The 26,690-nt window shown below is 37.6% G+C and overlaps 1 protein-coding gene across 3 annotated transcripts in view; it reads left to right on the forward strand.

Moving 5' to 3' along the window:
- ARHGAP18 (Rho GTPase activating protein 18) overlaps nucleotides 1–26,690 on the forward strand; it is a 139,076-nt gene that overhangs the window by 77,452 nt on the left and 34,934 nt on the right. For all 3 annotated transcript variants that reach the window (XM_082855708.1, XM_082855709.1, XM_082855707.1), the window contains exons 2-6: nucleotides 2,248–2,444; nucleotides 5,869–6,107; nucleotides 9,783–9,846; nucleotides 14,143–14,321; nucleotides 24,883–25,048. In XM_082855708.1, coding sequence (XP_082711834.1) covers nucleotides 2,248–2,444; nucleotides 5,869–6,107; nucleotides 9,783–9,846; nucleotides 14,143–14,321; nucleotides 24,883–25,048 — 845 coding nt within the window. The remainder of the gene's footprint in view (nucleotides 1–2,247; nucleotides 2,445–5,868; nucleotides 6,108–9,782; nucleotides 9,847–14,142; nucleotides 14,322–24,882; nucleotides 25,049–26,690) is intronic.

The raw sequence follows: 26,690 nt of genomic DNA on the forward strand, positions 1-26,690 counted from the left end.
AGTCAAAATATTGAGTTGATTCATCAGCACTAAGCGATTAGATTTTCGCTTTATGCGTGTTTTGAAAGCAGGGCTTGCTATAGAAGGTATATTTACATAACAACGCTGTTGCTCAGTGCCCTTGCATTTTTCTGCACATGCTCTTATCTTCATGGAAATTTACTGGAAAATTCTTGCCAGAATAAACACATTCCTTCAGGAGTGAAAGGCTTAATGTACTTTTCGTTCAACAGCACCACTTTCCTGTGAGCAGATAAACCAAATTATTTGGCATTAGTCATTATACTTCACACATTCCACAGTTCTCATCATGATCCCCCGTGGGGCTAAGGGTTGTCGAAAATAGCAGTAAAGTAGACAATCTTACATTATAATGAGAGGTAAAACAAAGGCAAGGAAGGGCGTCTATATATTTGACATGAAATAAACCAAAAATGAATCTGGCAAACACTGTAAATTAGCTTTAGCTATCCTGATAAAGCAGGATTAAGGAATATGAACCAGAGATCAGTTGAGCTGGTGATCACAGAAATGAAAGATATAATTTACTTTTCATTTTTAAGAGAAGAGAGCTTTCTCGTTCACATTGTAACTTAAGAATCAGGAGTGTAAACCCTAAACTGAGAACACCGGGTGGTATCATGGCCACAGGGTGGGATACAAGGATGTAAACAGGAGTTGGGGCAGGGAGGGAGGAAGTGTCCTTTGAATTAAGGGATGGGGGGCAGCAAACAATGGACAATGGAGGCTAGAGGAAAGAGATTCACACAAACATGTCTAGACTTCCTCCCGTTGGCCCTCATTCTAACGCCCACCCATCACCAGGCCAGGATTGCTGCTGGGGTGAGATTATAGGGATTGTTCCATCATTCATGCCACCAGCATTAATAAAGTATGTAATCAAGGCAGAGAGAACCATCTTTAAAGGGATAAAACTGGCCGATTAGCGCATTACAGTTAAGTAGTCAGTTATATTGCATTTATTTGCAGCAATAGGTAATTAAGTTCTTTGACTTTTACTAAGTCAGTTGGAATTAAACTGCTGGGTAGATTCGACCAGAGTTTAGTGACCTTCTTCCTTATGCTGTATTAAATCCTACTATTTTAAATAACTACAGGAAAGGCCAGTTTAAATGTGAAAATGTTCACACACTGTTAAAGAATTTTGTTTTGTTGCATTTCTTTTTATTTTCTCTATGTGCAGTAAGTAAAACCAGTCTAGCAGAGTATTACTTCCTAATGTCTTCTTGGGAGATAAAAAAGCAATTTGATATTAGAGTAACAAAACACTCATTCACCAGTTATTGTCTCCACTCAAATTGTATTTCTGAAAAATTATTGAATATAAAGGGGAAAAACCATAGCTGAAAAATTTCCTTCTTCAAGTAATAAGGCTTTTCCCTCTCTATCTCAATATAAACAATAATGAAGCAATTTAATATTTCTATTCTATATGGTTTTTTTTTATTATTAGGCACTTTAATTCAATGTTAGTAGTAGGTAGGATATGACTTACAAAGAAAAAAAATACAGTTGAAGTCATTAAAAAATTTATTCACTTATCCTTTTCTTCATAGATTATATTTAACCAAATGTTTACAAGGTAATTCCTAACTGCTTATTCAGAATTGCCAATAAATACATTTTTTACCATGTTTTAAAATATATGTAAGTAATGGGTACATTTATAAGTGTAAATATTAAAAGTTGCTTTCTAAAATAGAGTGTAACAGCAAACTTAATATACCATCCTTCTATTGATGTTTTGGTTCCAAAAAACAAAATGAAAATTCAAATGGTGCCTCATTCATTGATTGTGGATATTTGCTATGTAAGGGGTGATTGAGTTGGATTTTTAGGTATCAATGATAAATATGAAATACTGTGTAAAATTCAATCCCAATTTAATTAACCTCTAATCAAGATTTAACCTGTTGCTTTCTAAGAACAAATTTTCAGGTTTAAAGAAGCCTTAAAATAATTTAAGTGAAATGGAAATGGAAAAATATTTATCACATTGCTGTTTGTTCTTTGCCATGCTTTTCCATAGAGGATAAAACTGTTCATTCTACAAGTGTATTATAATCAGTAGCCTCTCAAGATAAACAGTTTCAAAATACACATTTCTTTGGTTTTGTTTAGGAGAACTTGAGTTTCCAAATTCTCCAGCTCAGTACTGTGATATTTTAGAAATTGTACTACTTCCTCATGTACTAAGATGAACCGTGTTTTCTTTTGAATTTATAGTCGCAGATATGGCCAGTATACCATGAACCAGGAAATCACCAAAGTTATAGAAAGACCTCCATTTGATCGATCAAGTTCCCAGGATTCTTTGGATGAACTATCTATGGAAGATTATTGGACCGAGCTAGAAAATATCAAGAAATCCAGTGAGAACAGACAAGAAGATCAAGAGGTGGTGGTTGTCAAAGAGCCTGATGGTAATAATGAAATTAACAAAACTTTTTTCTCTTTTTTTCTTTTTCTCTCTCTCTCTTTTTTAATATGTATAGATGGGAAATGAATACATGGAAAGGAAGAGGAGGAAAAAAAATATTAAAGCTAGGAAAACCAGAAAAAGATGAATGGTAGCTGCCTTTCAACTTGAAAATGACTTAATTGTGGCAGATTTATAGATGCAGCTGACAAATATGAGTGGCATAAGTAAATTCGCTTAGTTTTGGATGTGGCTAGAATCTTGTTGGCTACGCTTGCTGTATCATAGACTCTTAGAGTTAGACTAGAATTTTGAAATCATCTAAGCTTTATTTAAATTCCTTCTTTGATATCCTAGCCACATGGCCATTTGGCCTCTAGTGAGTATAGATGCTGATGATATGAGTATAGATGCTGCTTTTCCGTCAGCTTGAGCTGTTTCGGTGTTCTTTATTTTATTGATTTACAATCTGCTCTACACTACCTTTTACTCACTTATTGTAGATCTGTCTTCTGGAAGATCAGAACAAGTCTGTTTTATTTTTTGCATGATAGCCTTTCAAGTGGTTGAGGATAGTTGTCTTGTTGCTAGCCGAGCAACTTTTTCTAGAAGGAAAGATTCACATAAATCCATCGTTGTTGGTGATTTGCAGACCTGTCCCAGTACTGGTCATCTTATCTTTCAAAGTATCATCCTCCAGATTGGCAGCAGTGCCACAGTTTAGCCAGCTAGGCTCAGGGTACAGATTTGGACCGTGGAAGATGGTATTAGCATTCTTAGCCTCCACATTTACTTCTTGTATTTGGTTCATAATTTCACTCAAGTCTCTTTCTAGCCGCATTTCCCACAGTCTCCACTACTGTATTTGATATTCTGGAAGAAGCATGTAAAACTTCACTTTTTTTCCCCCTTAAATTTCATGGTTTTTTGTTTTTGTTTTTTTTTGCTAATCTATTAAATTAGACACTAGGTTTCTGATGCCCAACTCTGGCATCTATTATATTAGCATTCTTTCTATGCCTTGTGCCACCTATAAGTTTGTAAGTCAGTCTTTGGTGTATAAATTGATACAAATGCCAAGAAAGTAAGAGCCACAGTTAGTACCTTGGGACCCACTGCTAGTAGTGACCTGTTTTTCAACAGAAGACTTCTTTTTTTTATATATATAAATTTATTTATTTTTGACTGTGTTGGGTCTTTGTTGCTGTGTGCGGGCTTTCTCTGGTTGCGGGAGTGGGGACTACTCTTCGTTGCGGTGCGTGGGCTTCTCACTGCGGTGGCTTCTCTTGTTGCGGAGCACGGGCTCTAGGTGCGCGGGCTTCAGTAGTTGTGGCTCGCGGACTCTAGAGCGCAGGCTCAGTAGTTGTGGCGCACGGTCTTTGTTACTCCGCGGCATGTGGGATCTTCCCAGACCAGGGCTCGAACCCTGGTCCCCTGCATTGGCAGGCAGATTCTTAACCACTAGGCCACCAGGGAGGCTCTCAACAGAAGACTTCTTAATAATGCTAAATGACTTAGCATCAAGTTGTTTAATACTGAAATCTATCAATACATAAATAGGCTTTTCTCCTTTGCTATACCATTTGTTGAAAAAAAAGCAACCGATAATACTTGAAAAAGAGAAGTTAGAGATTTTCCTTAATTTAACACTGATTTGTAAAAGAAAATTATAACCAACTCATTCTTTTATTTGGGTTCTCTTTCATTTTACTCTCATTCTTTCTCACTTTACCAATCCAGTTGAGCTTTTTGTGGTAATAGTGTCTCCCAACCTTTCTGTCTCAATGTTTCAAGATGGCAGCAGCATACCAGTGGCCTGCTGAGTAAGGAGAAAACATTCTGCAGAAAGCGGCGCTCGAGCCTGTTACATAGCCATGTGTCCTTAGCTATTTCATAATTCTCCAAGACTAAAATGGATTCATAGTGTTGTGATTATCAAGAAGAATTGGGACTGTTTCCATACACCCATGCCTTCTTTTTGACTTTAAATTGTTTGAATTTTACCTCTACTTTTTAATGGAACAAGTGACTCTATACTGTAATCTTGTTTACTTCCCTTATCATGGCAATATCAGCTTTTTTCTGGCCATTTGGTTTGATACACGTATACCGAGTTCTACCTTAACAGCGTTAATAATCATGGCTGACTTTTTATGTCAGTAAACAGTTTTTGTTGTCTGGCATGCAGAATGCCTGGCACTGCCTTATGTTTCTTGAAGCCAAGGTTATTAATACTTTATTTCTGCCCTCATGGAGTTTAGATAGTAGAGAGGGATAGATGGGCACACCAGTCAGGGCTCCATCATGTGATATGGACTATAATAGAGCTCTGCAGAGTTCTTCCCATGTGACATTCTCACATGTGGTTATGAGGCACCCAGGGCAGCTGTGGTTTAGTTTACAGATGAGAAAACAGAGTCAGCTTGAGGCTAAGTGACCCGGCCAAAGTGACATGGCCATCAAGGTGCAGAAATGGGGTAAGGACACAGGTCTTTTGTGTCTCAAATCCTTGATCTTTCAATTTCCTCTATAAACATGGAGCTTGGAGTGAATCTATTCTAGTTATCATTCAGGTTTTCTGTTAATCATCAACAGATCTTCCTTTTTTTTTTTGGCCGCGCTGCCTGGCATATGGGATCTTAGTTCCCTGATCAGGGATCGAACCCGTGCCCCTGCAGTGGGAGCACAGAGTCTTAACCACTGGACTGCCAGGGAAGACCCAAATCGTCAATAGATCGTATACAACATTTGCTTTACTGTTTACTTCCTTTCCGTGTTTTGAATGGATTCAGTTGTTTAATTGGTTTCCTATAATAAGCTATTTTGGTATTTTTGCTGAAAATAGTGTGCTTTAAAAAAAAATTTGTAAAAAACATGACTTTGATGGGCTGACCTGGGGGGTTAAAAAATTAATTTGAAATTGGTTAGTTCCTGATGTCCAGATGCTCTTTACTTCTTTGCCATACTCCCTGTCAGCTACAGCGAGCAGAGAAAACAAGCCTTTCCATCAGTTAGGGTTGGACTCGGGTAGTGCTGAATTTAAGCCAAGAGAAACAGGGCTTTAATGGCCATCCCCAGCATCGACTTCCTTCTGTAACTTGATGGAAGTAAGTTATCTTTTCATGGCTTGCTCATCTCTGGAAAGGGAACAGTATTATCTTCCCCTGGTTAATCTGCAGGGAAGTTATAGAGGTTAATCACATGTGAAGTCATTTAAAACTTTTAATTGAGTGTATATGAAATGGATCTAAAATTTGATATCTTTATGCCTGGAGTTTATGGCAGTTGTCCAAGTTTCAGATGATGATTCTTAGCACTGCGGTTTGGTTGTGATATAAGGGTTTCAGTAAGGGTTTTTAAACAGCTTAAAAAAATGTAAACGTTCTCATATCTTGTGATTTAAATACCATTCTTCTCTATTGTCTTAGAGGGAGAACTGGAAGAAGAGTGGCTTAAGGAGGCCGGTTTGTCCAATCTCTTTGGAGAGGCTGCTGGAGATCCCCAAGAAAGCATGGTGTTTTTATCAACACTGACCCGGACGCAGGCGGCAGCTGTTCAGAAACGAGTAGAGACTGTCTCCCAGACCTTGAGGAAAAAAAACAAACAGTACCAGGTTCCTGACGTCAGAGACATATTTGCTCAACAGAGAGGGTCAAAAGAAAGGGAGGTAGGTTTTCTTTTTTGATAAAGCGAAGGAATAATTGCTTAGAATCAATTGAACCCATCCAGTTTAATTCAGATCATTAAAAACTTAATGGGCATGTATATGCAAGGCGCTAAAGCTCCGTGCTCTCCATGATCAAGGGGGACTTGACCCCTGTCCTTCTAGAAGTTATACTGATGGGGCAGAAAATGAAACAAGTTACATTTCTCTGTGACAGTCCCTGTGTTAGGTGTCCTTGGAGCGTTAGGAATGGCCCCAACCTCCTAGACAATGTGGCTGCTAATTGTTACTTACAGAAAAGTCAGAGGTAGAGGATTCTTCCTTCTATGTTAACTCTTTTAGGAAAATTTGCTTTTTTTCTAGACTCATGTGGGGATGAATGGAAGTGGAATGTGAAGGAGCTAGTTGTAGCTGAATTATAAAACAGGAACCCTGAACATGAAATAACTTCCCCTTTGCATCTAGTGCCTAGCACATGGAAGATTTGAGTAGATATTTGCTAAGATGATGAATTTATTAGTGGAAGCTGTTGGAGTCTGGTAGAGACCCTGGGGCTGATGGCTGTCAGGGGAGGCATGGTACAAGTAGGAGATCTGTATGGCGTAGAACAGTGCGGCTCAGTACAGCCAGTTGGTAGGCTGCTAGTGGCTTGTCCAGGAGGACCTCAAGAGCTTGCACAAAATGTAAATTGATATCATCTGCTCCTTCAACAAGACAGTCTTGCTACAAAGAGGAAAAAAAGGTCAGCTGAACTTAATGATGTTCTTAGGGTCAAAGTTGATCTATACTCTGGACTGTTCTCTGATGAAGTTGGAATAACTCTGGTCTAGAAGACCCAGTTGGATGATTGGAGTGAGAACAAACAGAACGGATGTTGAACGATGATTGCAGTGATAATAATAGCAGTTATATTTGCTGCTGCCACTACTGAACACCTACTGTGCCGACTACTTTCCATGCGATATCCCATTTCATCCTTAGAGCTGTCCTGTGAGTGAGGTATCATCGTTTCCGTTCTACAGGCTCATAGACTTTAAGTCACTTGCTCAGTGGTCCTGTAGATAGTAAACCCAGATTTGTCAGACTCTAAATAAGTGCTTCTAACCACTGTGCATCCTGCTACGTTTGGGTTTACATATGTGATTCTGATATTAGTCGTCTCAGTAAATACATGAGATGTATTTACACTATAAATAAAGGGTAACAAAAATCTTTAAAGAATGAGGGACTAAATGGACTTATATTTAAGGTATCTTTCTGTCATATAGAGGTTTTTTGCTTTTTGTAGACATTTCATTCTTCCAAGAAATCCTTTATAGCTGCAGGTTCCTGCTCTATTTGCATGGTCAATTGTAGATCAAATCCAGTCCATTTTATAGGAGTTTTGGGGTGACTGGATTGCTCTAGGTAGGTCTCTGGCTGCTGTGAGGCAGTTACGTGCTTGCATACCACCCAGTCGTTATTTGGGACATCCACTGGGGTTGAAGGACTGGACTTGGTTTCTAGCTGTAGAAAAATGAATAGTAAGGAAATATAGTATTATGACATTTCCTTCCCAATTAAAGAGCTCTCCCTGAGGGAGTTAAGAGGAAACAAAAGGGGGGGGGGCGCAGAGAGCTGAGCCTAAGCAAACCATATACTGTGGGATTCCTGCCAGTCTCTAAGAGGATGTTGCTACTCAATGCTTCAAGCAACATTTTCCAGCAAATTCTTGGTAATGTCTAAACCACATGGTTTGAGTTCAAGGTAACTGGTGAGTTGTATCATCTGATGGAGTCAATAAGAGAGAAATAGCACAAGTAAATTAAAATAATGTTAACTTGCTTACACTTTATGCCTTGAATCGAAACACTGCCACCCATTAGAAATATGTCCCCCATCCCTCAAGCAGACATGGGCCAGCTATCTTTACTTGCAGTTCTTCTATTCTCAAATAAGTACAGTGGGCCCTCCATATCCCTGGGTTCTGCACCTGTGGATACGGAGGGCCGACGATACTGTGCCATTTTTTATAAGGGACTTGAGCATCCTCCAACGTTGATCCGCAAGGGCAGGGGTGGGGGGTGTCCTGGAACCAGTCTCTCACAGATACTGAGAGATGACTGTCCGTATTCAGCTCTTCCGTTTGAAATGCTTCCTCATGAAGCCCTTGCTGACACTGGGAAATATAATACAGAAATGAATACCATCTGCACTGTTATCTTCAATTGCTTAGGAAAACAATTCCAACCACATGCTCCAAAATACGTGTTCCTATGTAAGATTAGAATTACTCACTGTGTGCCCTGTGCCGTGGAGTGCTGGCCTTCTGCAGGCTCGTGGGCGGAGGGAGGAGGATGGTATTGCCCTGCCTGAGGGGGACTGACGTAGTGCCACGACTCTTGTACCACTTCTGTGATTGGTAGTCGCTCTACACTGACCTGGGTACCTCTAACCTCTAAGTAGAGCACCTCTGCGTACCTGCCCCGGTGCTTTTCTAGACTCTTCTTGGACTGCAGGTGGAGAGGGGAGTTCTCCTCTGCTAACACCTGAGTTGAAGTATGTGGGGAGGGGACTACAAAGGCTATCCTCTTTTGTATAGAGAGGAAAATCCAATGGAATGAGTATTTTAAAGACAGTTCATTCAAATAGACCTCTGTGTAGGATTGACCTAGACTCCCCTTCCTGATTCCTGAATTCCTCCTGAAGCCTTACTTGGAAAGGAGGAGGTACAGCCTGGACACACTTACTGGTGAGAGGAGCCAGCCATGTTTTCCTGTGTCCATAAACCCTTGGAGGGCTGCATTCTTCAGGTGTCACTTCCCCAACCCCTCGAAAAAGGAGTTCCTTTGACTATCTAAGCTCTTATCACCTGCTTGGTAATTTAGTTTTAGTTGATCTCACATTTATTACTAGCTTTTTAAAAAAATATGAAGAATTCTATTTTATTACCTACATGTCAACTTATAATTTTATTTTATAACAGCGTTATTGAGAGATAATTCACCAAGTCGCCCACTTAAAGTTTACAATCCAGAGGTTTTTTGTGTAGTCACAGATTCACAACCATCCTCACCATCCATTTTAGCACCTTTTCATCATCTCCAAAAGGAAACCCATACCCATTAGCAGTCATTCCTCATATTCCTCTCCTTACCCACTAGGCAACCACTAATTTACTTTCTGTCTCTATGACTTTCCTATTCGGAAGATTTCGTAGAAATGAAATCACACAATATGTGGTCCTTGTGACTGATTCCTTTCACTTAGTATAATGTTTTCAAGGTTCATCCATGTTGTAGCATGTACCTGTACTTTGTTTCCTTTTATTGCAGAATAATATTTCATTGTGTGGGTGGCTCACATTTTGTTTATCTACTCATCTGTTAATGGATATTGTTAACTTTTTGATATGTTTTCTTTTCCCTTCAATTTATAGCGGTGTTCTTGATGGCAGGGACACTCTTGATGTTGCCCTTATTCCCCACAGGGCTTAGCAGTGTGTCTTACAAGTTGTGGGTGATCACATGTTTATTGGATGATTGCTTGTTGATTATACCTGTAGTCCTTTTTTTCTGTGATTGATATAATTCTGAGTGCATTTCTTGTACTCTGAAGGTTAGTAATAGAGTTATTTCACAGTACCGTTTCTCTGGTTGTGAGGTGGAGATGACTAAATGGCCCATGTTCTATCTTTAGCCTCCAGATGGTGCAGAATCACAATCAGTCAGAACAGACGAAAACAAATACCAAGGAAAAGATGGTAAGTTGGACCCGTTCTCTTGTATTTTCTCATTTATTAGTATAACAAACAGATAAGTCCTTTTAAAACATTCATCTTCAATTCTGGTAAGCAAATTCTATTCAGATACTCATATAAAGTACCCAAATAGATGATTACATAAGACTGAGCATATAGTTGGCCTTTGATTTTTTTTTAAATACTTGTCTATGTCTATCTGTTCTAACATCTCTGTACATAGTCAGTTTTCCCAAATGCTTACCATGTGCCAGGTACTATGCAGAGATATTTACCTAATTTAATAAACTCAGGAGCTCTATGTAGTAAATATTGTTCTTAACCCATTCTACAAATGAGAGAAGTGAGGTTTACAGATGTAAAGTTACTTTCCCAAGGCCACACAGCTAGTAAGGGGAGCCAGTGAATTTGGAACCTCATTTTCAGATCTGAAGTTCTTAGCTCATAAATGGATTGCTTTTCAGAAAGTTTAGAAAAACTTTTTTTTTTTTTAAGTTAAGATTTTTTTGGGGGGGGGTCATTGATTACAACTCTCCTTTCATTCCTTTTTCTGTATCTGTTATTTCAGAAATGGATTAGAAATTCAAGGCATGGATGAAAATAAATAGTAAGACTTTATTAGTACTTACCAAGAAAGAATTTAAAGCTATTTCATGGATTTACAAAAAGGAAACATTTCTAAATTAAGGTCACAGATTTAATCCTCAGTGTGCTGTTACTTAAAAACTATAGCAGAGGTTGTTGGTGGCTGCCTGAGTCCCGCTTGGGACTTTTCTTTTGTTTATGTCCTTAAGACCTGGCACCTGGAGTGTTCATGGCATTACTTGTGTTGTGTTTGGATTGGAAGTAGTGGAGGAAGAGTATCAGGTAGACTGTGGAGGCCTGGGAAGTGTTCCCAACCTTCCTATAAAAATCAAAGGTTAGTCCAAAATTACTGTGTACGGGACATTTTGGAGTCTTGGAGCATCTAGTATCTTTATCCTTCCTTTCATACTTTTCTCAGAACTTCTCTCCTGCACCCCTGCCTTAAGATATATACACACACACGTATGTGCATATATAAGTGTGTGCATGCGTGTGTATAGACACATACGTGTCTATATATTTATGTCTATAAAAGCACTTGATTTTTACTGTTCTGTGGAGATTTCTTTAGTTACATGTTTTATATCAGAATGAAATTACTGGGTGTTTCCCTAAGTCTGTGTGCCAGTAGGCACTGAAGTGGCAAGCAGGCTGGAATAGCCAGTGCAGGCGGGCTAGAGAGCTGGGTCGTTAAGAGAGACAGATGAACCTTTTGTGCCAATATCAATATGCTTTGGGCTTTGGGGAAGAGCGACTGGCAATTGCTAAATGAATACTGAGGAAAACATTGTCCTTTCTTGGTGTTTTCCTCCTTTGCCAGAGATGGTGATGTAGGCTATATAAACAGAAGTTCTGGAAGACAAGTTCATTATAGCAGTCCCTTCCAGCCTAGCTTGCAGCAGCCGAGTGGAATGTGACAAACTTGCTGCCTGATTTACATCTGCTTTTGCTGGAATGCTATGAAGTGGGCATAGAGCCTCCAGTCAGAATAATAAGAGAATGTGTATAATGCCATCCAAGTCACTGAGTATTTACTACTGCACCTGTTCTGGGCAATGCCATGCTCTTTTGCTAGCCAGTGAATTAACCAGTGTTATGCAAACATTGAAAGGTTCTGAATGAAATGCATGGAAAATATTGTCTGGAGTTCAAAAGTGGAGCTCTTTCCATTTGAGATCTGTAAGTGTGAGCTACGTAGTGTATTTTAAATGTTTTCCCTACACTTAGGCTTTTATGCATGTTCAATCAAAGTTACTTACTCTAAATGAAAAATAAAATTTTAATGTTGCAAGCATTGTTGCATTTCAAATTAATTAATCTACTGCTAAGTATCAATCTTAACTTTTCATCAAATTATACAACTCTGTGTATATGAAAGTCCAATGTTTAATACATACATTTAGAAATACTAATAATGCCGAAATAACTTTTAAAACTTTTGTGTTATGTTTTCTTTTCCGAGTTCCAAAGAGGAGGGGAAATTATTTTTTAAAATAAAGATATGGATTATTTTGGACAATTGAAAAACTTTGAGTTTTGTAAAATATTTGTAACTCAGTGCTATTATCCACTTAAAAACCAAAGGAGAATGGATTAAATAAATTATATTATTTACACTTTTGGGCTTTAAGAGCCAAAAGGTTTATCTCAGCATTCTCTGTTAACGTTTCTCTTTGAGAGTAGATAATTGATTCATAGATACTTTTATTAATCAGTTAACTATTTCTTTTAGCAGTGCTCCTTTATCACCCCTGAAACTGTTTTTCCTGCTATCTGCCTTAACTGGAGTTACCATTTGATCCTTAAGCCTTTTCTATATTGTGTTTTTTATTTTTGCCAATTTTTGGAGGAACTTCATATGTATAAAATGTATTCTAACTTAATTATAATTCTTCTCCTCAGTTTTGAATTCACAGAACATTTGTTTGTGTGTGTGGGGAGGTGGTGTTTCTTGTAGCTCTGACATGGGGCTGTCAAGGAGAAAAGGGAGTCGTTTTAATATTCTTGACCATAAACACTCAGCTTTTAGAAAGGTAGCTTCTAATTTAAGAAAATGGCTAATCAGTTTTTTCCTCTTAGAATGGTTTCCTAGGAAACCAACATACATATTCACAGTAAAACATAAAGCAGTGTAAACCAGTGGGAATGTAAAACTCAAATTGTGCTTTGACATTTAAGTTAATACTTTAAAAATTAATCGGAGAGAGGTCTAGTTATCCTAATTAAAAAAAAAATTGTCACAGGCTGTTGGAAAAGCATAATGTGGCATAGATGACAGCAGATAAATACAATCAAAGAGCTTTCAATTTTCTCTTATTTTTGGAATTCACATAGGTCCATTTTACTTACTTTCTTAACTGTGAGATGTCACCAGGGCCAGCTATGTAATTTGCAAGGCCCAGTGAAAACTGAAAATGTAGGGCTTCTTGTTCAAATTGCAAGACAGCAACAGTAGAACGTTAAACCCAACCTGGGGTCCTGCTGAGCACTACCTAAGTCCTACAACCACGAAGCCCGCACTGCTTACTGAATGAGAGTGAAAAAGGCTAGATTTAGATTTATCCGTGTTTTCTTTTGAGTAAAACAATTTTTCTGTGTGTTTTTGATTTAAGTGACTATAAGTATAGAAAATATATAGAAGATAATACAAATACATTTTCTGAAGGCATCAGACTTTTAATAATATACGTATATATGACATATTTATTAAATTTTAAAATTAACTTTACCTTCCATCACCTTGCTGTGTTAGTATATAAGCATTTGAATGTACTATGTAAGCTTACTGATGTAGTCCAGAGCTGCCCACCATGAATTAAAGGTCTGCAACGAGAAAATAACAGTAATCCTGTCACTGATTCCAGGTTTTTATCTAGTGTGAGTTGTGTTAAAAACCAAAAACTTATCAAATAGCCAAATTTAGAAGTATTTTCTTCCAAGCTTAAAGCTGACGTTTTCAGCAAATAAGTTTTCAGGTGTTAATTTTTTTCCTGGAGGATTAACAACAAACAAACCAAGAAAATAATGTTAAATTTATTATAAACTGTTGATGTAAATACGTGGAACTTATTTCATTAGATTTATAGTTGTAAGAGAGCTGTTATAATCTTTGTAATAATCTGGTGCAAAACCTGTTGGTTCTGGTACCAGGTACCTCCAGACCTGACTCCCACAGTGCACATTGTTGGTGCTAACTTTTGTTTTGGAATTTTTACTATGATAGATAGGTAACATTCCAGAAAGGACATGCAGGGCATGGAAGAAATCTTTTTCAGGAATCTGTTCCACTGTAAGGAAACTAAATGGTGTATCATAGTTTTAAGAGAGAGTAACGCTAACCTCCTTCTCTCCTTTTTTTGCTTTCACTCTCCCAGTATAAAATAAAGCAATGATTAAGTCTACTAAATTTTTGTGAGGTTTTTCATTCAGAGCTTGAGATCACCCATCAATGTTTTGGAACTGGACTCAGTCTAAGAATTGTGACCTTAGAGAAAGATTCCACAATTCAACTCTGGCTTTCTGGTCACCACCTTCTCTCCTCTACACCCCCATTCACCATTGGTAGAATTCCTTGAGTATACTTTTTACTATTAAAATAACCGTTAATTATTGCTTATAGTAAATAGTACTTTTCCCAAAGGTTTATATGGTTGATGTATTAGAAGTTAAAAAAAGAAGTAGCCAAAGCACTTGAATCTTTTGTCTTTTTCCCAGATCAGGCATCTAGCCCAGTTGTTGGCGGAAAGGAAATGACTCCATTGGTGCCTGAAGAGGCACCCGCCTCTGAAACAGACATCAACCTGGAGGTATCATTTGCAGAGCAAGCTGTCAATCAGAAAGAGAGCTCCAGAGAGAAAATCCAGAGGAGCAAAGGGGACGATGCCCTGTTACCTGTACGTAATACACTATTCAGATGTCATTATCAGAGTATATTTTTCATCAGCTTTTTATTTGGAAAATTTTAGGTCCTTAGAAAAGTTGAAAGAATAGTATAGCATACACTCCCAGCCTTCCTGTAGATCCAGTTAACATTGTACAACCTTTACTTTCTTTTTACATATATCTGTCTATCTATGTATAGGTTATACTATAGACATATACTCGCTTTTTTTTTTTTAGCCTAACAAGAGCATACAAAACAAAACACAGTTATAATGCTTAAGAAATTGAACATTAAAACAATAATTATATTTTAATATATGATCATATTAAAATGTTCCCAATTGTCACAATATTGTCCTTAATATCAATAGCTTCTCCCTTACTCCCACCTGGGATTCAAATGAGGGGTCATGTGTTGTATTTAATGTTATATTTTTTTGGTTTCTTAAATCTAGATCAGATCCCTTGATTTTTCTTTAATATTTTGAAGAGTGCAAATCAAATTTCTGATTTTGTCTGTTCTTGGTGACTGAATTCACATTAAACATTTTTGGTCACACTACTGCCTAGATGATGTTTATGCCTCTCATTGCATCATCAGAAGAGGGGCATGACATCAGATGGTCCCTTTACTGGAAATGGAATTTTGACCACTTGGTTAAGGAGACGTTCACCGGTTCTCCCCATCATAAAGATACCTTTTCCTATGTACAATTAATACTAATTTGCGATCCTTGAGAGCGAGGGAATATCCTACCGCCCAGTGGCTTCACCATGCATTTGTAATCCTTGCCTGAAACAATAATTAGACTAGTGTTTGAGAAATGGTGATTTTTCTCATTCTATTATTTCTTCTGTATTGATTGGCTGGCAATCTTCCATAATAGTGCTTTTCCTCCCTTTTTTTGTTTTTGAATATCACTATTCAAAAACTTCCTTTTTTTATTCAGTGTTTTGTAACTCATTATTGTTTTTCTTTGATGTTTAAATTTACCCAGATTTGACAAAAGGGAGCCCTTCAAGCTGGTTCCTATGCCATTTAACATGTCCTCATTCTCTTATTCCTTTGCTTTCTAGTACAAGATGTTCCAGGCTCACCTTGTACTTTTCTCCTCTCAGATTAGAAGGAATCTGTTTCTTCAAGGAGTCCTTGTTTTTTCAGTAGCAGATTGTGTTTAGAAACCAACCTCTGTGTACTGAGTGTTCTCATTGCTACCGAATGTCTTATATTTTTAAAAAATACATTTACTGGTAAAAATGAACGGGTTTGCAGGGCAGAAACTGAGACACAGATGTAGAGAACAAACGTATGGACACCATGGGGGAAAGCGGCGGGGGTGGTGGTGGAGGTGGTGTGATGAATTGGGAGATTGGGATTGACATGTATACACTGATGTGTATTAAATGGATGACTAATAAGAAAAAAAAATACATTTACTTATTTTGTAGGATTTCACCACACAAAAGTTAAAAAGCATAGTATAATGAACTCCCCAATACTCACCACCTAGCCTCAACATTCATTTTCCCATGACTAGTCCTGTCCTATACATACCCCCAACCAGTTCCCTACTCTGTGTTATTTTGAAACACATCTCTGAATTATATTTTGCCATCTATAAATATTTCAGTATGTGTTTCAAAAAGATAAAGAGGGTTTTTTAAAAAACACATATCCAGGGCTTCCCTGGTGGCGCAGTGGTTAGGAATCCGCCTGCAAATGCAGGGGACACGGGTTCAAGCCCTGGTCTGGGAAGATCCCACATGCCGCGGAGCAGCTAAGCCTGTGCGCCACAACTACTGAGCCTGTGCTCTACAGCCTGCGAGCCACAGCTACTGAGCCCGTGTGCCACAACTATTGAAGCCAGCATGCCTAGAGCCCGTGCTCCTCAACAAGAGAAGCCACCGCAATGAGAAGCCCGTGCCCCGCAATGAAGAGTAGCCCCCGCTCGCCGCAACTAGAGAGAGCCCACGCAGCAACAAAGAAAGACTCAACGCAGCCAAAAATAAATAAAATAAAAGAAAAAAAAAAAACCCAAAATACATATCCATATTACTATTATTGTACCTTAAAAATTGCTAATAATTCTTAATTTCAAATATCTAATCAGTGTTCAAATTGAATCACAAATTTCATGATTTTTTTTTTTTTTAGTTTGTTTGAATCAGGATCCAGATAAGGTTCATACATTGCAGTTGGTTGATAATGCCTTTCAAGACTCGTAATCCCTTCCTCCCTCCCTCCTTCTGTCTCTGTGTGTCTCTCTCTTTCTCTGCCTCCTTCCCTCTCTCCCTTATTTCATTACTCTCCCTCTTTTTCCTTATCCTTTCTTCCATTCCTCCCTTTCTCCCTCCCTCAAAATTTGTTTGTTGAAGAAACCTGGTTATTAAGTTTCTTGTTCTGTCCCCATGTTCTTCTGCTTCTTGTAAATTGGTTGACTCTAGATTGATAGACTCAGGCTCATTTTTGGGTCAAGACTACTTCATATGTGATCATGTATCAAGAGATTAAAAATATCTGGTTGTCTTTTGTGAAATTAGCAGCTGCTGCTGATCAATGCTTGGATCCGTTTGTTTATTGATGGTTACAAAATGATGTTCTAATTTCTTTTTTTCCTTTATTAATTTGAATACTTCTATTAAGAAAAATGTTCTCAAATGGGTTACTTCTTACTTTCATTTACCAGTCTTCGATTTTTTTTTTTTGTTCCCTAGCATCTTTCATCAGTGACCAATTAGTGTTGTTTCATTTTAATTTTCTTATAAAAATAGTATCTTAACTCATGGATGTAGACATACATGACATGACCCTAGAGAAAATTTCTCATATGTTTCCGGTATATTTTCTGCTTCAGACTTAGAATTGTCTATTTCTGCAAGAAACTCTGATTCCATTTAGTAGAAATATACTTTTTGTGACTATGTTCAAGACACTAGGAATGTTCCTTTCTCTGAGTTGGTCATTGCTTAAAGCCTTTTCAGAGGACAGAAGTACATCTGTGTCTTCTTTCTTCCATGCTGAGAATAGTGGTTTTCAGGATACAGCAGATAATACAATTAGAATATCACATAATTATTTATGTGTTTTATCCTCCGTTAATGCACAGCATATCAACAATGTGATTACTAAGAAACAGTTTAAGCTTGTTTTTCTTTTCCTCAGTTGGTTGTATCCTTGGGATACATCCCAGAAGGACTGTAATAATCAAATTACTCTGCTTTAGGTCGTTTAGGATAGTGATTCTCCATATGGTTATGCCACCAACTGCATACCTGGTTGGGTTAATTAGTTTCATTTCATATTCAATGTTTAGTGATTGCTGTTTTGAAACTTAATTTTATTTTGTAAACATGTAAATTATTTAAGTGCTTCAGACTTAGAATTGTCTATTTCTGCAAGAAACTCTGATTCCATTTAGTAGAAATATACTTTTTGTGACTATGTTCAAGACACTAGGAATGTTCCTTTCTCTGAGTTGGTCATTGCTTAAAGCCTTTTCAGAGGACAGAAGTACATCTGTGTCTTCTTTCTTCCATGCTGAGAATAGTGGTTTTCAGGATACAGCAGATAATACAATTAGAATATCACATAATTATTTATGTGTTTTATCCTCCGTTAATGCACAGCATATCAACAATGTGATTACTAAGAAACAGTTTAAGCTTGTTTTTCTTTTCCTCAGTTGGTTGTATCCTTGGGATACATCCCAGAAGGACTGTAATAATCAAATTACTCTGCTTTAGGTCGTTTAGGATAGTGATTCTCCATATGGTTATGCCACCAACTGCATACCTGGTTGGGTTAATTAGTTTCATTTCATATTCAATGTTTAGTGATTGCTGTTTTGAAACTTAATTTTATTTTGTAAACATGTAAATTATTTAAGTGGTCCAAAAGTCAGAATTAAAAACAAGGTGTATAAGAAGTCTCACTTCTGTACTTGAGCCATCACCCTCTTCTCTCCCTGCCCTTCACAGGTAAATTTCCCTTACAGGTAAATTTCTTTTAATTTTATGGTTTATCCTTCCATTGTTAGATAAATGGTAGCCCACTATACACACTTCATTATTTATTTACTTATATTTCACTTAGCAGTATGTCTTGGAGATCACTCCATAGTAGTAGAGAGAAATATTTCTTATTCCTTTTTATTTATACATTGTACCCTGCTGTGAGGATGTATCGCAATTTATTTAACCAGCCACCTGATGGTGGACATCTAGGTTGTTTCCAGGCTTTATCATATATTTTTAAGAATCTATTTTTACGCCTAGTGGGAAAAGTAAAGGAGTATGCATGCATCATGTGGCCTAAAGAGATGATCCAGGCTCCAGACCATCCTTAGCAAAAGTATCTTTTAAAAGTGATGGTCTTCTGGGCTTCCCTGGTGGCGCAGTGGTTGAGAGTCTGCCTGCCGATGCAGGGGACACGGGTTCGTGCCCCGGTCCGGGAAGATCCCACATGCCGCAGAGCGGCTGGGCCCGTGAGCCATGGCCGCTGAGCCTGCGCGCCCGGAGCCTGTGCTCCGCAGTGGGAGAGGCCACAACAGTGAGAGGCCCGCGTACCGCAAAAAAAAAAAAAAAAAAAAAAAGTGATGGTCTAATATATCTCAACAGATGGAAGGGGGTTTAAGTGAAGGATGGTAGAGTCTAATTAAACAAGATGAAAACTTTGTTGACTTCTAAGTTGTTGATTCGAACAGTGGAATAAACTAGGAATTTTGTTTATTCAAAGACAAAACTTCCTCTCTCATTTTATTCCCTAACAAACTAATTTTTGCTTACCTGCTTTCTAGATTTTATTCACGTTGTGCCCCAAGCTTAAAATGACCTTCCCATTTCTACCCGCCTATAGTTCCGTGTTTATCAAGGAAGCCTTATCCCATCCTTTGGGGTCTAGCTCAGTATCTAGCTTTACTGTTAGTGCTTTCCTGTTTGTGAACTTACATTAGATAAAATTTATAAAATCATTCTTTAAACTGTTAAGGTGCCATGCTTTTGATAATTATTGTCAATGTATCCATGTATTTATTTATTTTAATTTTTTTAAATTTAATTTTTATTTATTTATTTTTGGCTGTCTTGGGTCTTCGTTGCCGTGCGTGGACTTTCTCTAGTTGTGGCAAGCGGGGGCTACTCTTCGTTGTGGTGTGCAGGCTTCTCATTGTGGTGGCTTCTCTTCTTGCGGAGCATAGGCTCGAGGCGTGCAGGCTTTAGTAGTTGTGGCGCGCCGGCTCAGTAGTTGTGGTGCACGGGCTTAGTTGCTCTGTGGCATGTGGGATCTTCCTGGACCAGGCCTTGAACCCATGTCCCTGCATTGGCAGGTGGATTCTTAACCACTGCACCACCAGGGAAGCCCCTCCATGTATTTATTTATGCATATATGCTTCAGTTCATGTATACAACCATTTATTTATCTGTATATCTTCTAGAAGGCATGCGCATACTGTAAGCTTTCTACAGGTCATCAGCATGATTGGTGAAGTAAATATTTATATTCGTCACTCTGAGGTGAGAGTCTAAGCAGATAAAACCTCAAATTCCATTTCTACTCCATGCTCTCCTGCTTCTGTAAGTAAGCAGTAGGCTTTATGTAATACATTGTTCTCTGTTGACCTCATTTTACATTCACTTCCTTTTTCTTATGGCATTGGGCAATCTTTGTTAATTCTTTATGATCTCTCACAGCAGATTCAAATTTCTCCTCTTAAATTTGGAGATCAGGTTTTATAACCTTTAATGTGTGTGAAGATGAAAATTTAGCTGTTACTTATTGTTTTTTGTGTACCCATGATATCTTAGAAAGTATGCTCTGTAATTATTTTGTTCATTTATCGAATGATCTCTGTGAGGTGGATATTATGGTTCTTTTTCATACAAAAAAAACAGGTTAGAGCGATTACATGGCATGCTAAGGCTTGGCTTCAGTGACTAAGCCTTTGAAGCTGGAGTTTTTCTGGAAGATCATGATGACATGTGCCCGCAAGGTATATATGCATTTAATTTAGGTGTGAGTTTGTGTCCTTGTATTGGTGCTACTGACAACTTCTTCAGGATAGCTTGGGATGTTATACAAATAAGATTCTGGTTTGTTGAGCCCTTCATATACAATAGAAATTTAGTAGCACTCCTTTATCCTATCTTGGGAGACTAAAAACAGTAAGGCTTTATTTAGCAATTTTTAAGATCATAGCTTTGAAATGATAACTATGGTGAAGCCTATATTCTAGATGCATGCCTATATTTTCTTAAGTCTTTATTTAGTGTCTTTTGGATTCTTACTGAATTATGTTTAATTCAAGTAAATTCATGTTTTATGGCAACTTTGGTTGTCTGGTAACAAAGCTCAGTGCATACTGAAGGCTAAAAACTTGCATGGGGGCTCAAGTTGGGGGTTTGTTAGAAAATGGAACATCTCTGGAGGAAGCAGAAGGACAGTAAAAGAAATGTTAGTTCGGGACAGGGTGAGGAGACTGAAAACCTAAGGCAGACACACATTTGTACACAATGCAAAACTAGGTATGTAGAATCATGATCCAGAATTGTCATGAAAAGTTTAAATTATGATTATTGCTCTCCATTTAAAAAAATAAAGAAATTTAAAAAACTGTGAATTTGAAGTTTTCTAAAACTTCATTTATCTAGAAAAGTATTCATTCCCTAGGATGACAATGACTGAAACACTGTAATAAAATCGCATTTTTACACATGGAAGAATCTTAGATAAGAAATGAATTTCCTAGCAGATGATAAGAAGGCAGCTGTGGAAATTGACCGAGTAAGAGTAGATTCTCTTGCTTTCCGAATTGAAGCTAGAGGGACTTGATGAGTGAAAAAGTCTAGTCCGTCATTACTGATAAAGTGTCTAACGGGCCCCTCATACCTCAAGGCCTACAGAAGAGGGGTGCAGCCTGGGTGAGCTGCCTGATTAATTTATGGTAATGCATGGGAGCCAAGGACCTTATATGTTTCGAAAAATTTTATTTCATTCCTTTTTTAAAGCACACTTTTCAAAAGGTGAAGAGCTTTTCTTTTGCTGAAATCGCATTGCCTTCTCTTAGCCAACGAACTGAACCATCCAGTCTATTAACTAAACAAAAACGACGTGAAACTTCATAAATATTTAAAGCTGCTGCTATGAATTAAACATTGGGATAAAGAACGAACTCCTTTCATTAAGCACAATGTTAAATCAATAAATAAATAAAGCTCATGACATATTGCTAGGTAAATCCAATGTTTGAACTAATAATATTTCAGGTTTCTTTACACATTTACTTTGGGTAATGCTTTAAATAATTATATTACATGTATTTGGTTTATTACAACAAAACCAACTGATTTTAATGAAGCATTTAGGGCCTTTTTTAAATTAATAAATGGTTGGTAAATGGAATTGGTTCAGCCCTTAAGAAAACAAAACAATTAGCAGAACTCTGGGACCAGGCGAGAAAAAAATGGGAAGAGTTTTGTGTGATTTTAAAAGTGAAGCCCAGTACAAATCCCCCAAAATTGGGGGAGCACCAAGCCAGTAACCCTGTACCTCACTGAGCTTGATTCTGTGCTTTTCTCCCTGTCTGGTGTGTGTCTTCATTCATTGAATACACTGGGACAGAACACCCGCAGTGTGTCAGGGCTGTGGTATAGCAGGAATACAGAGGTGATTAAGACATGGTTCCTGTCCTTGCGGGGTTCACAGTCCTACATCTACACTGATCAACCTAGATTCCTCCCTGCCTGCTGTGGGGGGCAGGGAAAATGTAGCAGAGCAGAATGGCCACTGAATTTAGGATTTAGAAGGTCTGAATTTGCTTCCATATATCACTGGCTATGTAGGCATTTTTAGTCTCTTAAAGAACCTCCGTTTCCCAACCTAGAATATGCTGTAATAATTTTTATCCTGTTGGAACTTTTGCAGAATAGAATGACAAACCATTTATGAAAGATGAATGTTATTTTTGTCTTACCTTGCAGTAATAGTTAAAAGTCAAAACTGTGATATCTGGTGGCACGTTCTCGTTCTCAACCCCTAGGCACTGTACCATTAATGCTGGAAATTTTGCTGGAAATTCACTTTGGCTGCATATTAATGATATCTACTGCTGTTCTTTTAATATTCTCATAGGGAAAATGTATTACAAAAAGTTAAGAAAGATTTCTTTTCTCCTATAGTGGACTCTCTTGAGACTATAGCAGATTCCAAAGAAGGTTCTGTAGGAGGTTCTGTGGAGAACTTTAGAAGATTCTCTCTTGGAGCTGAGTTTGGTTGAAAGGAATGAGCTGCTCAACTGCCAAAAGTTGTAGGTTTTAGGAAATGCTCTAGGACAGTGACTCTCAAACATTTTGGCCCTATCACCCCTTTAGGCTCTTAAAAATTATTGAGGACCTCGAAAAGCTTTTGTCTTATCAGTCAAGAAGGATGGTGGTGTTGAGGAGAATAACTACCACAGCTTCCAGTGCTCTGAAGAAACCTCAGACGCATGGCCTTCTGGCCAAGAATCTGTGATTTCATACTGTTGGAGCATTTGCTGTCTCCCTGGGGACTGCAGCTCTCTGTGTTTACTCTGGCTGACCCAAGAAAGAAGGCGTACACAGATTTCTACGGAAGCTGTGATCCCATGGAAGATTTTGAGGAGACGAAGAAGGCTGGTACAAAGTGATGTTGGAATGTAAAGAATTTCTTTGGATTGAGTTCCATGGAAGTTGGTCACTGACCTGTGTTCCTGAGCTATGAAACGTGAATAAGTAGGCTAAGGAAAAGTTTCTCTTGATAAATAATTTAAAATACTGTGTATGTGAGGAGGGAGAGCTTTTCTTTATGTCAGTTATACCCATGGATATTTACCATGTTAGAAATTAAAATTGAAAAAATTTTAAACTATTAACCCATTTAAAATATATTAGTGTTATGGTGAACATAAATAACATTTTTATGCAAAATAGGCATATTTTCTAAAACAAATTATTAAGAAGTGTGCCATGGTTTTTCATTTTAGCAACTCTCTAATGTCTGGCTTGAGTTGACGTTAGTTGGATTCTCATATCTACTTCTGCGTTCAGTCTGTTGGCAATAACATGTCTTGTGAAAACTCTGGAAAACTCCACTGTGCATCATGAGAGAATGAGAGTGAAAAAGGCAAATAATGTCTTAGTATTAATTATTAAAATAGTGTTGACCTCTTAGACTCCTTGAAAAAAGTGTTGGGCACCTCTCTGGCTCCCTGGAGCACACCTTGAGAACTGCTACTTTAGGACACGTCTTTTGCAGTAGTTTTTAGACTATGAAATGTTAATGATATGGCACAAAAATGAGCAAAGTAAAGGGAATAAAAGGGAATCAGTTGAATATCCTTGGCCATTAAATTAGGAAATCAAGGGCAAACCCAAGAGATACAACCTTCATAATAAGATTTTTATCAAACTATTAGAGAATGATCGTTGTTTTAGTAATTGGTAAATACAATGGGGCTGTCATTTGTAGTAAATACGTTAGAGAAATTCATGTTCTTATCTTTTTTCTTATTTTAATATATTTAATATTAAAAGAGGCTGAATAGGTAGTAGATAATATTTGAAAAAGGCACAAAACAACGAAAACACCACTTACTTGCCTGTGATAGTGGTATATCTAAGTCTCGGCTTATTTATTCAGTGGTGAAAGTAATAGTAGCAGCAACCACATCAAAGTGTTTGGGAAGTGCCAGGCCTTTAAACCTCACAACAGCCCTCTGAACTAGGTGGCCTTCCCCCTCCCCCCTTCCTTCCCCTCTTCTGCTCTCACCTTTCCCTCCCCTTCCTCTTTCCCCCTCCCCTTCTCCTTCCATTTCCCCCTTCCTTCTCCCTTTTCCTCCCCCTCCCCCAGCCCCCTCCCCCTTTCTTCCTCCCATTTTACAGAAAGGATGGTTAAAGAGTTGCCAGAAGTCAGACACAACTAGGCAGTAGCTAGATGACCAGTGGGCATCCTGGCTCTAAAGTCTTGCTTTTAGTCTCCCCTCTGCTCTCCCCCTCTCCCCAGTGCTATACAGCCCTTCTTCGGTACCTGCCTTATTTGGATTTTTATGACAGTATTACTATATATATCATATATCTACATATATAATATTGTATATATAATGCCATGTATTACATATATAACAATGAATGATAATGTATATAAAGGGTACCTGGCACACACCAGTGGTTGCTCCTACTCTCTCATCTCCCACCTCCTCTCCGTCTTCCTCCTCATGGTTTGTCTTCACTTCTAATCTTTCTTGTCTCTTGAAGGTCAGTTAACTCGAGTTTTTTTTTCTCCTTTGGTTTTTATTGTCTCTTGTTCTCTTGGCCACTGGTATTCACACTCCTAGTACATGGTCTGGTTCGTTGTCTGTCAGACTTCACATATTGACTCCCTGCAGGTTTGGGATCATCATCACAACAGGATTGTTCTTCATTCTGACCGGAGAAATTCTGCCAATTTCATTGTCACCACTCTGAGAATAACTTCTTTCTATAGTTACAATTTTGTTGTGTTCCATTAAAAAACGGGTTAGATACTGTAAATCCTTCCTATATTAATGGCATTTATTTTAGAGTTTCAGATTGCCAAAAGACAAAACAGGCACCACCAAGATTGGTGACCTGGCGCCCCAGGACATGAAGAAAGTTTGCCATTTAGCCTTAATTGAGCTGACCGCCCTCTATGATGTATTGGGTGTTGAACTGAAACAACAAAAAGCTGTGAAAATCAAAACAAAAGGTAATTTTGAAATGAAAAACAGTTGGATTTACTCCTGAAGTAGTAAGAATGAGCTTGGCTTTTTAGAAGTATTCTTCTGGGGAGTGGGAAACGCCTACAAAATAAACCAACACATGAATACATCTAAAGTTCAGACTCTAAAACATTCCCTTCAAAATTTTTGTAACTTGATAAAAATGCACTGTCTCCTTGATTATAGAAAATAAAGACGCAATCAAATATTTAATTATCATAGAAGGAAATTAGAAGGAAATTCTGAATCAAGGATTCTTAACTCAAATGCTCTCTCCTTTGAAAACTGTATGTAAAAACATCTGGTACATATACTTACTTATTTCTAAAACTGGATCTTGAAAAATGACTTTAAGATGGTTAATCCTGATCAATTACTTTTGCTTATTTATTTCATGGCAAATACATAGGCAGTTAGTAGTCTGTCCCTTTGTTCATTTGCATTCTACTTTTAACTTTTCTGCAAAAAATATTCTTCCCTCTATTAAAATAATGCGACTGTGGCACACAATATCACTAAATTGTGCTTCTCACAGGTATGTGTAGTTTTTTTTCCTTTGTAAGCAGCTTGCTTTACCCATTATATAAATAGACTTTATTTTTTATAGTATGATAGAGAACAGACACTTCCTCAGTTTCTGATTTTTCCAAGATTTTATTTGTCTGGAAATCCAGATAATTTTCTATTGACACAGCTTTTCTGTTTAGGAATCTCTGACATCTCATTTAACTTTAAAGATCTCTCTTAAAGGGAAACCAAGAATGGGGATTATTGAGTTGCTATGGTAACAATAGCAAAGACAAGTATTCACCTGATTTAAGTTTTAGAGGCAATTTCTCTGTAGGATTGAAGTGTACCTTCCCTTCAGGTCCTCTCTCCCATGCTGGGCCCCAGAAGACCTCATTCTGTGTTCTGTTCCTTTGAGTATTTTAGCTTAAGGCTTGGGTTGGTGAATTTCTGAGTCAAATAGTTCTTCTGGTTTTCCACAAGTCCATTATAGATAATGAAGACTTCAGATCCTTTTTCAGAAGCTCATCACAAAGTCTTCTCCAGATACAAAATAGAAATATAAATAGTTGTGACTCAGTGATCAAGACTTTAAAAGTGGCTTAAAGAGGTCTTTTAATTTTATGTTTTAGAATTGCCTCCTAGCAGAGAGAGAAATATTAAGCCATTCTCATTTAAAAGTATCACTATTAATATTATAGATTTTCTTTCCATCTTTTTTATATTTTTGTATTTTATCTAAGATATTTATCTTATAAACTAGGCTTTTGACATTCTTAAAGATCACATTTTTCTTAGTTCCTAAACTAAAAGTTATTTACTGGGTTACTAGCATTCTGCTGAATGTCATCTCTATTGAGTGTCACAGTTTCCAATGTCTATTTTCACATCACAGGATAATCCCCCGTTCCATGTTCACAAATGATTTATATCTCCCCTGATAATGTGTGTTACACTTCTGAGCTAACTATTCACTTAGTGATGGACGTGGGGTAGGAGGTTCTGGGGAGAAGCTATGCTCACATCAGACTGAAGGTATATAATTTTAATTTAGAAAAATTATCAATTATTACCTGTCATTTCTTCGGGAGTTATTCCCAAATATATAAAACTACAAATTTA

The sequence above is a fragment of the Leucopleurus acutus genome, assembly GCF_964270905.1.
Source record: "Leucopleurus acutus genome assembly, chromosome: 15".
NCBI lineage: Eukaryota > Metazoa > Chordata > Mammalia > Artiodactyla > Delphinidae > Leucopleurus > Leucopleurus acutus.